The 13269-nt window shown below is 45.7% G+C and overlaps 1 protein-coding gene across 2 annotated transcripts in view; it reads left to right on the top strand.

Moving 5' to 3' along the window:
* The window catches only part of DOC2B (double C2 domain beta), a 168970-nt gene extending 161412 nt beyond the window's left edge, over positions 1 to 7558 (top strand). For both annotated transcript variants that reach the window (XM_056865137.1, XM_056865136.1), the window contains 3 exons: positions 3064 to 3145; positions 6312 to 6408; positions 7302 to 7558. In XM_056865137.1, coding sequence (XP_056721115.1) covers positions 3064 to 3145; positions 6312 to 6408; positions 7302 to 7438 — 316 coding nt within the window. In that variant the 3' untranslated portion in view covers positions 7439 to 7558. The remainder of the gene's footprint in view (positions 1 to 3063; positions 3146 to 6311; positions 6409 to 7301) is intronic.
* Positions 7559 to 13269: the final 5711 nt, after the last annotated feature.

The following is a 13269-nucleotide window of genomic DNA, read 5'->3' as shown; positions in this document are numbered from 1 at the left end:
AAGAAAGAAAGAAAAAGACCGACCATGGGTCACAATCCAGATAAACTAGAATTTGAGTCCAGTATCACCATAGAGACCAACAAGATTTTGGGGGTATAAGCTTTCGACAATCACTGCTCCCTTTGTCAGAGCATTGACTCTTGAAAGGTTATACCCTCAAACCCATTGGTCTCTAAGGTGCTACTGGACTCAACTCTAGCTGTTCTGTTGCAGACCAACATGGCTACCCTCTGAAACAATCCAGACAAAGTGCTAAAACCATTTAACCACTCCCATTTTACTTTAATGGGATTTATGTTGGCTAATTTGCTCCTATGATTTCACTGCTAAGAGTCAAGTCAACACACTTCTAGACTGGGGCCCATAGAACTTCCGCAGGCAGGCGGGATTTGCATTCTTCAACTAACCTAGCAGTGAAGCTGGGTGCTGGAGTTAGACGCTACCAAACTTTGTGGGTGCACCATTTTGTCACTAGAGGAAACGAAGCACCACATTCTCACTCTGCTTTTAGACTGATGAAGCTCCTCTTGAAGTTGAATGATAGACGCAGGAGCCAAACAATGAGAGTTCCCAGAACTGCCTTACCAGCCACTTCTGGAAACAGGACAACCCTGAGGCTGATCCATCAAGGCAGTTTCGCCAGCAGCTGTGGCAGGCATCTTCAGAGGAGTAACACTGAAGGACAGTGTCTCCTATGATTTCCCTGCTAAGAGTCAAGTCAACACACTTCTAGACACTGTCCTTCAGTGTTACTCCTCTGAAGATGCCTGCCACAGCTGCTGGCGAAACATCAGGAAAGAAAATACCAAGACCACGGTCACACAGCCTGGATAACCTACAAGAACTAATGAGTTACCAGAGTCAACCAATTCAGTGCCTTTCTTGAGGCTTGGCTCCAGGGTGCTAGTAAGGTGGCCACATTTCTTTCCTTAGAGACTTCTTCTGTTAGCTTGTGGCAGTGCCTAATCGGGCTTCCAGCGTGGTGTAGAGGTTAAGAGTGGCGGTTTGGAGCGGTGGACTCTGATCTGGAGAACCGGGTTTGATTCCCCACTCCTCCACATGAGCGGCGGAGGCTAATCTGGTGAACTGGATTTGTTTCCCCACTCCTCCACATGAAGCCAGCTGGGTGACCTTGGGCTAGTCACAGCTCTCTTAGAGCTCTTTCAGCCCCACCTACCTCATAGGGTGTCTGTTGTGGGGAGGGGAAGGGGAAGTGATTGTAAGCCGGTTTGATTCTTCCTTAAGTTGTAGAGAAAGTTGGTATATAAAAACCAACTCTTCTTCTTCATCTTCTTGTAACAGCAGGAGATCTCTAGCCATCACCTGGAGGTTGGCAACCCTATTCCCAGACCACTGGGCCTTTAAACATCCACATCTCCATGCCTCCTTTCCCAGCCGCCCCTCACACATCAGTCATATTTTCCTTGAAGTAATCCAGCCCTGAGGTCTGTTCTGCACACAGCAGACACGGCAACATGTTTGTAAGTGGGGGCTTTTCTGTTTGTAATTAGGCTTCATGGCTGGGAAAGCTTTAGCCATAATTCTTCCCCCACCCTCAAATCTATGGCTGGTTAAGTGCCTGTCAGCCCCATCTGCTTGTTTTCCAAAGTAACCTAATTCCCCTCATTTGCAACTAAAGAGAGACTCTGGCACAGTGCCTGCCCTCCCATTAGGGGTGTCTGTGGGGGTGCAGAACTATGGATGTTGTTAAAAAAAAACCTGCAACAGATTGTCAATCATTAATATTCTGTTTATAATAATAATTATGATCATTTCTCATTCTTCAGGGGAATGGCAAATGCCCTGGTAAGTAACTGGGGGGCCCAGGTTTCAATCCAGTCCTCTGTTGGCTTCTCACCTGTTCTCCCCCTCAATTCAGACAGCCCTCCTTATGGTGCATCTCATCTGCTTCCTTGCACATTTATTTATTGGCTTGTTTACAGGATTTGTATGCTGCTGGTTATCAAAGCAGCTTACGATAATAAAATCAGGCGCTAGGCAGGCCGTCTTACTCGAATGATGATGGTGGTGGTGGAACTCTTTGAAGCATTTCTGAGCCCTCAAGAAGACACTTTCGGAGCACTGTTATCTACCTGGCCAGGGAGAACTTCTGTGTCAGAGAAGAGCAGTCAGTCTGTGGGTTCTTGATGGAGTCAAAGGACTCGGGTTGGGAAATTCCTGGGGATTTGGGGGCTGGCCCTGGGGAGTGCATGGTTTGAGGAGGAGAGGAACCTCCGTGGTGTGTAATGCCATCCAGCTCACCCTCCAGAGCTGCCATTTTCTCCAGGGAAACTGATCTCTGTCATCTGGAGATCAGCTGTAATTCTGGGAGCCCTCCAGGCCCCACCTGGAGGTTGGCAACCCTAAGGAACCAGGTCGATGTCTGAATGGTGCATCTCCTGCCTGTCAGTAGTGTGAGTGGCAGATGTTCAGCACAAAGTGGGGCTTGAGGGTTTTCTTCAGTGACCTCTCAGTAGTTCTCAGGGATCCCTTCCACTAGCATCAGTGCTCTGGGAAGAGGGGGGAAGAAGACGAAGACGAAGATGAAGAAGAAGAAGAAGAAGAGGGGGAGGGGGAGGGGGAGGGGGAGGAGGAGGGGAGGAGGAGGAGGAGTTGGTTGTTGTTCACCCAACGACACATCATGGATTGTCATTAAGACCACTCCATTGCATTTGTGCAGTTTATCAGCAAGTAGGTGCCTGTTCTGTTCTTTGCATGCGCTCCTTAGAAATAAGTTAACACTTATTTCTGTAATTGGCAGATCAACTGTTTTTAGGTGACATCCCTTACTAGCCAATCAGTCACCCCCAAATTTTATTTATTTTATTATTAAGTGCCCCTGTTTGCTGTAGCAATGGCTGGGCCCCAGATAGGGATCAAAACTAAGGATAGATGACATTTTACTCACCACCATATGGCAGTAAACGGATTGTTGTGCAGATATGCTAGAGTCAGAATTAAATATCTAGTCCTTTCTGTGCGTCCAGCGGTGTTGCATTTCTTCACCTCTGACTCTGCTTAAGGCTAAAAAACAATCTGTGTTGACGGGTGATATCTTTGCAGGTACTTGAAACCAGATGAGGACAAGAAATCCAAGCACAAGACAGCCGTCAAGAAGAAAACACTCAATCCTGAATTCAACGAGGTAGTTCTGCTTTTTGGATCTTGTACATATGTGTCTGGGGCGGAGAGTTTTAGAGATGCCACACCGCCAGATCTTCAGCTAGCCATTTACCCGCAATACTGTCTCTGCTTTTATATGATTTTGAATGTCTCATCCCTGCAGCTTTGAACTCAAGATCCCTGTTTCTAGTTAGCTTTTCCTTGTGCAAATCAAACCTGTGTTTTCTTATTTTCCCACCATGTTCTGTTGCCTCAAGGGAAGACTCTTTCCCCTATGTCTTACCCATAAAATGTGTGCATTTTTCAATGTTATTTAAATGTCTATGAATTTGCATTATACGAATAAATGGCATTCATTCTAGATGTAAATACCAGATAAAAATCTAATCACATGCATACACAAAACAAGCAGCAGAAAGCAGAGAGCAAATGCCATTCATGCAAACATCTATACGTTTTCTGTAATTAAATCATGTTGCCTTTCTCTGTCTCTGTCAGATTCTAAAAAGCCATTACATTCCAGGGCTTGTCAAACTCCTCTTGCTTGTTTGTTTATTAGCAATTGTATATGCTGTCCCTGGAGAGATCCGATCAAGCAATTGCACACAGTAAAAACAAATACAGTAAAATCATGAAAACAATTACCATAAAATTATCATTATGCAACTAAGAGGATAGTTTCAGAGGGTAGACATGTTGGTCTGTAGTGGGAACATCCAGATTCGAGTCCAGTGGCAGCTTAGAGACCAACAAGATTTTTGGGGTATGAGCTTTTGAGAGTCAAAGCTCTGGTATCTGATGAAGGGAGCATTGACTCCCAAAAGCTCATGTCCCCAAAATCTTTTTGGTCTTTAAAGTGCTACTGGACTCGAATCTACCTGACCTAAGAGGATAGATTCCTTTTTAGCTCTGCCCCTGTACCCACCAAGTCCTGCTTTGGCTTTATCCTGAACCACTCCATTCCTACTCCGGTTCTGCCTGCGTGACTTTGCCCAATGCTCAAGCACTGGATTTTTTTAAATCTAGGATCAGTGTGGTGTCCTTAACAAAAATACATGTGTTACCTGAATTAGGAAGTCTTCACTTTAGTTGAGGGAATTAACTATGAAGACAGAGCGAGAGGTGGGTAACCAGGACCAATGTCAGCTCAGGCATCTATCCCTAGCTTCCCATAAACAGACACACTCAGGCAGGTGAACCTAAACAATGCTAATTTATTAGGAGCAAAAAGACAGATTTACAGAAGTTGACTGCCTCTCACGCAGGAGAGGTTGCTAATGGGGCTATGCGGGTAGGTTACAGTATAAAAGCATTCTAGGCAAGAAAGTAAAACAAAGTGAAACCACAGTGCAGTAACGGTTCCCAGAGAATCAAAGACATAACACGGAGACGGGATAAACAGGATTCGCAGCATGAAAACAAAACTTTGACCAGCAGCCAGAACCTGGCCTTGACAGGGAGCCAGCCTCTGGCCTGCAAACCTCTACTTCAAAACAAGCAAAGGCCTGACATTCAGTAACCTATGTATACCAGGATTAATCCTAGGGAAAACTCTCAAAGAAGCTGGCAGTTGTTCATAAAATAATAAAGAATATATATCTTTTGAGCAGCGAATATATACACTTGAATCACACAAGAGCTAAGAGAAAGCAGGGTGGAAAGTTGGAATAGTTTGGGGTGGGCAATATTTACCAGTCCAGAAGAGACATCCAGAGAAAGCAGCACTGAGGAGGGAAACGGCCATCGTTTCCAGGAGCAAAGAAAAGGAGCCCCCGCACAAGTGAGGGTGTATGCACGGATCCAACACACACACACACACACACACACACACTATGAATGGCCAAAGGACTAGTATGTATACCCCGAAATAAGTTCTGAGGGAGTGTGAGGTAACTGGCAGAGATAAAAATTGATTGCTTTACCGGGGTCCGAACAAAAAAGATAGAAGAGGCTACCGTATATACTCGCGTATAAGCCGAGTTTTTCAGCCCAAAAAAAGGGCTGAAAAAGCCGGCCTCGGCTTATACGCGGGTCAATACGGTAGAGGGGGGAGGGAGGGGGGAGGGGGGAACTTACCACCGCCATCTTTTCCAGGCCGGGAGCGGCCTCCAGAGCCCCCCTGCGGCCGCAGGGAGGGCGCTCCGCCGCCCCCGCCACCTTCTCCTGGCCGGGAGAGGCCTCTAGAGGCCCTCTGCGGCCGCGGGGAGGGCGCTCTGCCGCCCCCGCCGCCTTCTCCCGGCCGGGAGCGGCCTTCAGAGGCCTGCTGCGGCCGCGGGGAGGGCCCTCTGCCGCCCCCGCCGGATCCGCAGCTTCCCGCCGCCAGGAGCCCAGAAGGTAAGTCTTTGGGGGGGGGGAGGGGTTATAAGCCGACCCTCGGCTTATACGCGGGTGCCTAATTTCCCCCCATTTTTGGGGAGAAATTAGGCACCTCTGCTTATACGCGGGTCGGCTTATACACAGGTATATACGGTAAATGAATCGTCAGGATGCAGGAGAATGCCTGGGCTATTCTCCTGAATACTGATTGATTGCCCAGGATGGGTACAGCTGAGATAATTAATGGTCAGTTAGGAGCATTGATTAAATCACCTTAAGGTGATACAATGGAGACTTGCTAGCCCCATTGTTTAGCCTGGCAAATCTTGGGCCATGGGAAAATGCACAGCAGCCAACCGCCTTGCTGCCCAAGTCAGACACACAAGATAGTGATGTGTCAATAGATCCCAGAATTCTCTGAGTGGCATACATTTAGTGTGGAGCAGTGTCTTGCTCTTATATCAGCCTTTGGTTCTCGTGCCTTCGTGGCACCCTTTAGCGGGAGGGCTCCAGCTGCTTACACAAGTGGACTACAAGGTCATAAACTTAAGTTACCTGAGTTTGTTTTTATATCTCTATTGGGGAATAATATCATGCGCGAATCCAGAGGCAGCTTGTGTGTATTCTCCTGAGGACAATAGCTGAGAAGGGCTGGAGTGAATCACAGTACAAGCCCTGTTCTGTGAAAGATGAAAAACAGGAGCTCCTAAAGGTGAAAAGCCGAGATCCTTCAGTTAGCACAAGGCCTGGCCGATCCGGGGGCTTCATATGGCAGCCCTGGGTTTGGTGGAAGGATATTTGACGATGGAGGCAAACATTTGACAGAGTTAAACGTTTCTCCCTGAATGTCAGTTCCACTTGTTTCCTCACAGGAATTTTGCTATGAGATCAAGCATGGTGACTTGACCAAGAAGACCTTGGAGGTGACGGTGTGGGATTATGACATTGGCAAATCGAATGACTTTATTGGTGAGTCAGGGGCTCCTGGGGAAATGTCCATGCAAGCGCTTGATTCTGATACATCACTTGGGTGGAGAGCTGACTACAGATTTTGATCTGAATCACAGAAGGATCACTCCTATATCCCTGCCAGTGACTGCCTTCAGCAGCCTGACAGTTGTAGGCCGTCTTCATTTTGGGGTGAATTCACAAGCTGATTTGGCTTTCCTTTCCTTTCCTTTATCCCTTAGAAGCTCCTTGATCCATTGATCTTGAGCAGCATATATCTAATGTTTGAGGGATATAAGGACTGAAACAAATCTTGCCACTGGCTTTCAAAAAAGGTCTGTTCCCATGAGAGTATCCAGTGGGTGAGCAGATCCAACCATCTTCTGCCATTGTACAGACAAACAAGTGTATCTCAAAAAGGTTCCCCTGACAAAGGTTTATCTCAAAAACACGTCGCCTTTTGCTACCCAGCTGTTGTTCCCTTCTCCCCTTTATACTCCTTACAGCTTTTTCAGGGTCAGCGGCAGGTTTTTTACAGCTGTGGTCGAGATGGGGGCGTCATTGCAGCCCCCTCCTCACCTCATTAGAAACCTCCAGCATGGTGTAGTGGTTAAGAGCGGTGGTTTGGAGGGGTGGACTCTAATCCAGAGAACCGGATTTGATTCCCCACTCCTCCACATGAGCAGGGGAGGCTAATCTGGTGAACCGGGTTGGTTTCCCCACTCCTACACATGAAGCCAGCTGGGTGACCTTGGGCTAGTCACAGTTCTCTTTGAGCTCTCTCATCCCCACCTACCTCACAGGGTGTCTGTTGTGGGGAGGGAAGGAAAAGTGATTGTAAGCCGGTTTGATTCTTCCTTAGGTGGTAGAGAAAGTCAGCATATAAAAACCAACTCTTCTTCTTCTTCTGTTAGGTGGTGTGGTGCTGGGGATTAACGCCAAAGGGGACCGGCTGAAGCACTGGTTTGACTGCTTGAAAAACAAGGATAAGAAAATTGAGCGCTGGCACACACTCACGAATGAGCTGCCGGGGGCTATCCTCAGCGATTGACCTCACGAGTAGACCTGGGGACCTGGTCAAATATAGCACAGCACCCAACAAAGGAACAACTCTTGCCTTCGGACATATTGTTTACTTTGCTGGAAGGGTTGGGCCCCAAGTCAGCAAGAATGAGGAAGGGGGGTGGTAACAAACTCCGGGCTACAGTCCATTGGCAGGGAATACTCTGGGACCAAGCAACCCCCTGTTTTCTGTCATTTGGCGAGACCTCTAGGTCTCTCCAGGATGCCTTGAAATTGCAGCAAGTTGTTTTCTTAGGGGGTACGGGGGAAGTGGAGCCCAAAGGCCTGCATGCATTAAAACCGTGACTTATTCGATATCCCGAATCCTGTTCTTGCTGCCTCGTGGTTTCACTGGCAACATAAACGCAAAATATACCGACTTTTTTCTTTCTTTCTTTGTGTGGCTAGTACAACGAAGCATCGACTGCGTCTCGGCGCTAAAAAAACTGCTGCCTCTCGGGGTTGTTTCTTGATTTGGAGGACAGGGCGAAGATCCGCGTCTTCTGGTGCATCGCATAATGTTTCCGGTGGGGGAGGGTGAAGTTTGCTTTCTGTGTGACCCCCTTCTCTGAAGCATTCCCTTTGTCCTATCTGATAATCTGTGCAAAACCTATAAGTTAAGGGCTGTGCAGCTGACTGAGGCAGTTGCTTCCTTCCGTGGGTCCCCTCTTCTGCCTCCTTCCCTCCAGGGGTCCTGCAGACGGACCTTCAGAGAATCGGGTTACGGCTCCCTAGAGGTTCTAGAGCAACATCTGTGGCCAAAAGTCCACCCTCCTCTCTGGACCCTCCCGTTGCTCCTTCACAGCCAAGGAGGACCCCGCTTCCTTCTCTGTGCAGCTAACGTTTGTTTAAGGCACCACAAGCCTTCCTTTTTCTGTGCATTTCATGCCACTGGTTTCAAACACCATAACATTTCCCCCCCTCTCTCTGCTGGCATCTATCAGTCTCTCTCTTTTTTTTTGTTTTTTGTTAAATGCAAGTGTAGAACCGATCTTTCTGAAACTCAACATCAGAGAGAGGCTTACATCCCAGCCCAAGTAGTCATCAGAAAAGTCACCCTTCAAGCGACGTTCAAAGGCGAGTTTTGACTTCCACCGCCAATGCACAGTATGTTAAAAACAAAATCACTTGGGTTTTTTTTAATGGTTCTGCTGATAGCACAATTCAGACTCTCTCAGTAAGGGCAGTAGACAGCACTGTTCTTTGTCCAGGTCTTCTTTTCGTTCAAGAACCGCTATGTTCATCTGGGCTTTGTTTTCTGGCCTGTCTTTTATGGATTTCACATGATGCTAGTTCTCGTGGTACTAGTTTACAGATTTCCTGGCAAATCTAAGCAGCTATATAGCCAATCTATCCACAAACAAAGGCATTTTTCACATGTTGCCCTGAGGAAGCTCAGAACCTCTCGGTAACTCTGCCACAGTTTGTGTTACAAGGGGCGTCTGTCCGGCTAACATGTTCACCATTTATGCCCTATGCATGCATTCTCTGCAGGTGGGGAAGATGTTTGCTGCACTCTAACAGATCTCTGTCTTTAAAATCTGCTTTTATTTTCCTCTCACTATAAGATTGTTACTTCCAAGAAAAATCTTCCACCCTGGAGTCGTTTCAATATCCTGCATTTCAGAGATCCATTATATAGATCAGTTTTTTGGGGACAATCATGCTGTGCTCCTTTTGTTGCATTACTCTTCTAATACTTTAACTGGCAAGATATTTGAAGCAGAGGTTTCAAACACATGCTGTAACATATATTGTTATCTTTATATGTGAGGCTGAAATCTCCTTTGCGCCTTTTTAGTGCTGCTTGTGAATTTCTGGCTGCTGTTAATAGAGAGCGGCATTTGTTATGCCGATGAGTACTTTGGCTGTCGTAGGTTTTGTATTCTTTATTACATACCTGACAGAAGCAAGAGCTATGAAAATGCCCCGGAGGGTTTCAGGGCTGCTTCATGCTGCCTGTGTCCATTTCCCTCTCTGTGTTCTTCTGACAAAACAAATCTTTGTACCAAACCTGCGACAGTAAGAGCATGCACAATTTTCTCCCATACAAAGGATTATCCCATGTAGGGAACAACATGTGAAGGGACCCACAGAAAGGCCAAGATTCATGCCTTGTTCTTGGAGATAAGTTAACATTACTCTTGTCGAAGCACATATTTTGCCGTTCTGCTGGTTTTTTCAACTACCATTAAGACATGCCCCATGTGGAATTATTTCGTTTTGTATGAAAGCCTTTTTTTACTGGAACTGTATGTACATATTATACAATATATGTATAAATATACATTAAAAGATTGCATGCAAGTTGGTGGTTGTCATGCAGGAAAAAAAAGACTTGTTAAATGTTTGATACCGATGTTTTGCTACGATGTGACGGCTGCAGAAAACCGTCGTGAGCTGCATCCCCCACAGAGAAAATTTTTGTATTCCAGTATTATGTGTATCTTTTTTGTCAGATTTGTTTAATCTTTATAAATAGAATCTCAAATAATAAAAAAAGAAGAAAGGGAAAAAATCTAAATTGTGTTTTTTTGGAAGTCGTAAATTAAATGAAGTAATGGAACTGCCAAGTACAAGATGCTACAGGAGCTACTAACTTAAGCTGCTTTCTAAAAGGATTAAATGAACACATCTGGGTTAGGGCTCATGAGGGCTTGTAGCCATTGCAGCTGAACCCCCAAACGTAGTTGCCTGAACAGAGAGACACTCGGCTGAAAGAGATCCAGCAAACCAAAGCTCAATCCAGGGAAAGGTAGGAGGTTGTTGACTGGAACTAGTTGGGGGTGACAGATTCCTCCTTTTCTTGCTGGGTCTTCATTCCCCTCTTCCTTTAAAGAGCAGATTCACAACTCGATTCACAAATCTTAGATCTCTGTCTATAATCAGAGGTGCGCATTTTGTCTGCAGCCCGTAGCATCTTCAGTCAATGGAGTGCCAGCTTTAATACCTCCTTGAGAAACATGATCAGGCCACACTTATAGGTCATTTATGCATGGGTGCTTTCACTCAAGTTGGCCCCCTGGTCTGACTCGGTTGTTCCTTGGAGTTATGCATGAGTTTTCCATCCATTAGAGATGACCTCGCACCCAGCCCTCACAAATCCCGGGTCTTCCCGTTCCTGTAATAACCCTATTCTTCGATCTCCCCTGAGATCAGCCTGGATGAAATCTCCATGCATAAGCCAAAGTGTGGGACAGGAGAGTTGGGGGGGGGGGAGACGTTTTTCTCACAGTAAGCACTTTAGCCAATTACAAAGCAGCGTTTAAGGGGTGGGGACACAAATGCTTCCTGATTTTTGTCTCCACACGGAGTTCTTTCTGAGCAGACATTCACATAAGAAAGGGTTTTAAAACGACACTTGAGTTTCTTCTCCACCCCCACCCCTTCCTTTTAAAGAGCACCAGTTTTTGAAATTGTTTTGTAAAACGGCACTTGGGTTTCCGCGGGGGGGGGGAGAGGGGCGCTGGATGTTTTTTTCATAGTAAGAACTACAGCCAATTACAAAGCACTGTTTTCAAGGGGCAGGGAGACACTTCTCGATTTGAGCTCAGTGACTTTGCTGGTGCATAGCAAATTTTGGATTCACAACGGAAAAGTGTGGGTCGAGCGAGCATTGAACCCCAGGTAAAACTCCCATGCATAAATGACCATACATGCTTTGATCCCATTCCGTTTAGATTACTGCTCTGTGCTCTGTGTGGAGCTGCCTTTGAAGATTGTTTGGAAGCTTCAGCTGGGGCAAAACTCAACGATACTGCACTTTTGTTACAGGGAAGGAGCACATTTCTCCACTTCTGAAAGATCTATAGCAACTGCCTGTCTGCTTCTAATCATTACCTATGAAGCCCTAAACTGGCTTGGGCCAGTGTTTGTAAAGGGTTGGCCTTCTCCCACATAAGCCTGCCCATCAGTTAAGATCAGCAGCAAGGTGGAGGTAAGCGCCAGAGACAGGGCCTTCTTTGGTTGTGGCTCCTTGGTTGTGGAACACTCTCCCTAAAGCAATTGGCCTGACATCAAACTTATTGAATTTCAGTTGCTGCTGAGTTTCAGGCTTTTTGTTCCGCTTGCTCGGTTTCTTTGTGTATTGGGGGAATGGTTTGCGGCATTCCCCTGGCTACGTTCGTCTTTCCCCCACTTCTGGTTTTATATGTTATTGAATGCCTCTTGTGGCTGCATACTGATAGTTTTTGGACAGCATGTTATTGATGATAGGGTTGCCAACCTGCAAGTGGGGATCTGGAGATCTCTCAGAATTACAGTGGAACTCCAGGCTGTAGAGATCAGTTCCCCGCAAGAAATGGCTGCTTGGGAGGATGGACTCTGGGACCTCTATGTTTTGTTTTTGTTTTGTTTTTAATTCTTTTTTATTGCATTGGAGGTCATTTTACATCTCCATACCTTTATAATTACAATTTACACTTTCCTTCTTCCAATACAAATTTTTCCCCTTCCCCCCCTTCCCTCCCCCCACGGACCAATCCATGATATCATATTTTCATATTTTCAGCCATGAGCATAGCCTTTTTAGTTTTCCTAAAGTCTCTTCGTTGGCTTCTCCACTTTTCACCCAATTAATGTATGGGTTCCACTTAGTCTTCAACTGCATTTCTTCTGTTTCTCCCATCGTCTGTTGTTTTAAGTATCCCAGCACATCTGTTTGCACATATTTGAACACATAGTTATTCCATCTGTCCATAGTCCACTTTGTTTTATCTTTCCATCCAAAAGATGGTGTGAGCCGCTAATATCATTGCTTTAAACATCTCTTGTTTACTCTTTTCTACCTTCTCACACCCCATAATTCCCATAAGCATCAGGTCTACAGTTACTTGAAGTCTAATCTTAAACAATTCTCTAATTTTACTAAGTATTTTATTCCAAAATTCTATTATCCTTGGGCACTCCCACCACAAGTGTGAGAACCACCCCTCTTTTGCGTTACAATGCCAGCAATTCGGTCTCATTCCTTTGATCATATGTTCTATTTGGGCTTGTGTTCTATACCGCTTCAGCATTATTTTCCTTTCCAACTCTTTATATCTATCCATCTTCACATTTTAATACCCTTCATCATTTTATTCACCATTTGTGTTGATATTGTAGTTTCCTTTGCCCATTTTGCCTGTATTATTCTAATCATGAATTCTTTATCTCTTATCATCATTCTGTATATTTTCCCTGCTAATTCCTTTCTAATATTTGCTTCGCTCTTTATTAACTCTTCCAATTCATTGTCCTCTCTTTTCATACATTCTCCCCATTTTCCTTGTTTTACTGCTTCATATAGTCCCCTCAGACCCAGCCAATGTCTTTGGCCCACTTCATCTAATACTCTCTGAAAAGGTTTCAAATTTCTTTGGTGATCAAATATTGGAACCTCTATGCTGAGATCCCTCCCCTCCCCAAACCATGCCTTCCCTGAGCATCACCACTAATTCTCCAGGAATTTCCCAAACCAGAGTTGGCAGCCCTACCTCATGAGTACATGTGCTGGGATATAAATATTTTTAATCTGTTGGTTCTGCATACACTGAGACAAAAGACAGGGACGTCTTGTTGCTCTTTTAGGCTTCCTGGAACCACCTAGCCTGGCTGCTGTTGGAGACAGGGTGCTAGGCCGAACATTTAATCTGATGAGCCACAACAGGACTAAAAACCTCCATGTTCAGAAGCAGTGTATCTTTGAGTAGCTAAGGGGAGGGCTGTTGCTTTCATATTTGAGCCTTATGGAGGCATCTGACTGGCAATTGTTGGAAACAAGCTAAGGGGAGGAAGTGGAAGCAACAACCAGACCCAGCAAGGCCAACTACGGTTACT

Source organism: Euleptes europaea, chromosome 19, assembly GCF_029931775.1.
Source record: "Euleptes europaea isolate rEulEur1 chromosome 19, rEulEur1.hap1, whole genome shotgun sequence".
NCBI classification, from domain to species: domain Eukaryota; kingdom Metazoa; phylum Chordata; class Lepidosauria; order Squamata; family Sphaerodactylidae; genus Euleptes; species Euleptes europaea.
The sequence above is the reverse complement of the archived record's forward strand: the minus strand, read 5'-3'. Positions and strand labels throughout refer to the sequence as shown.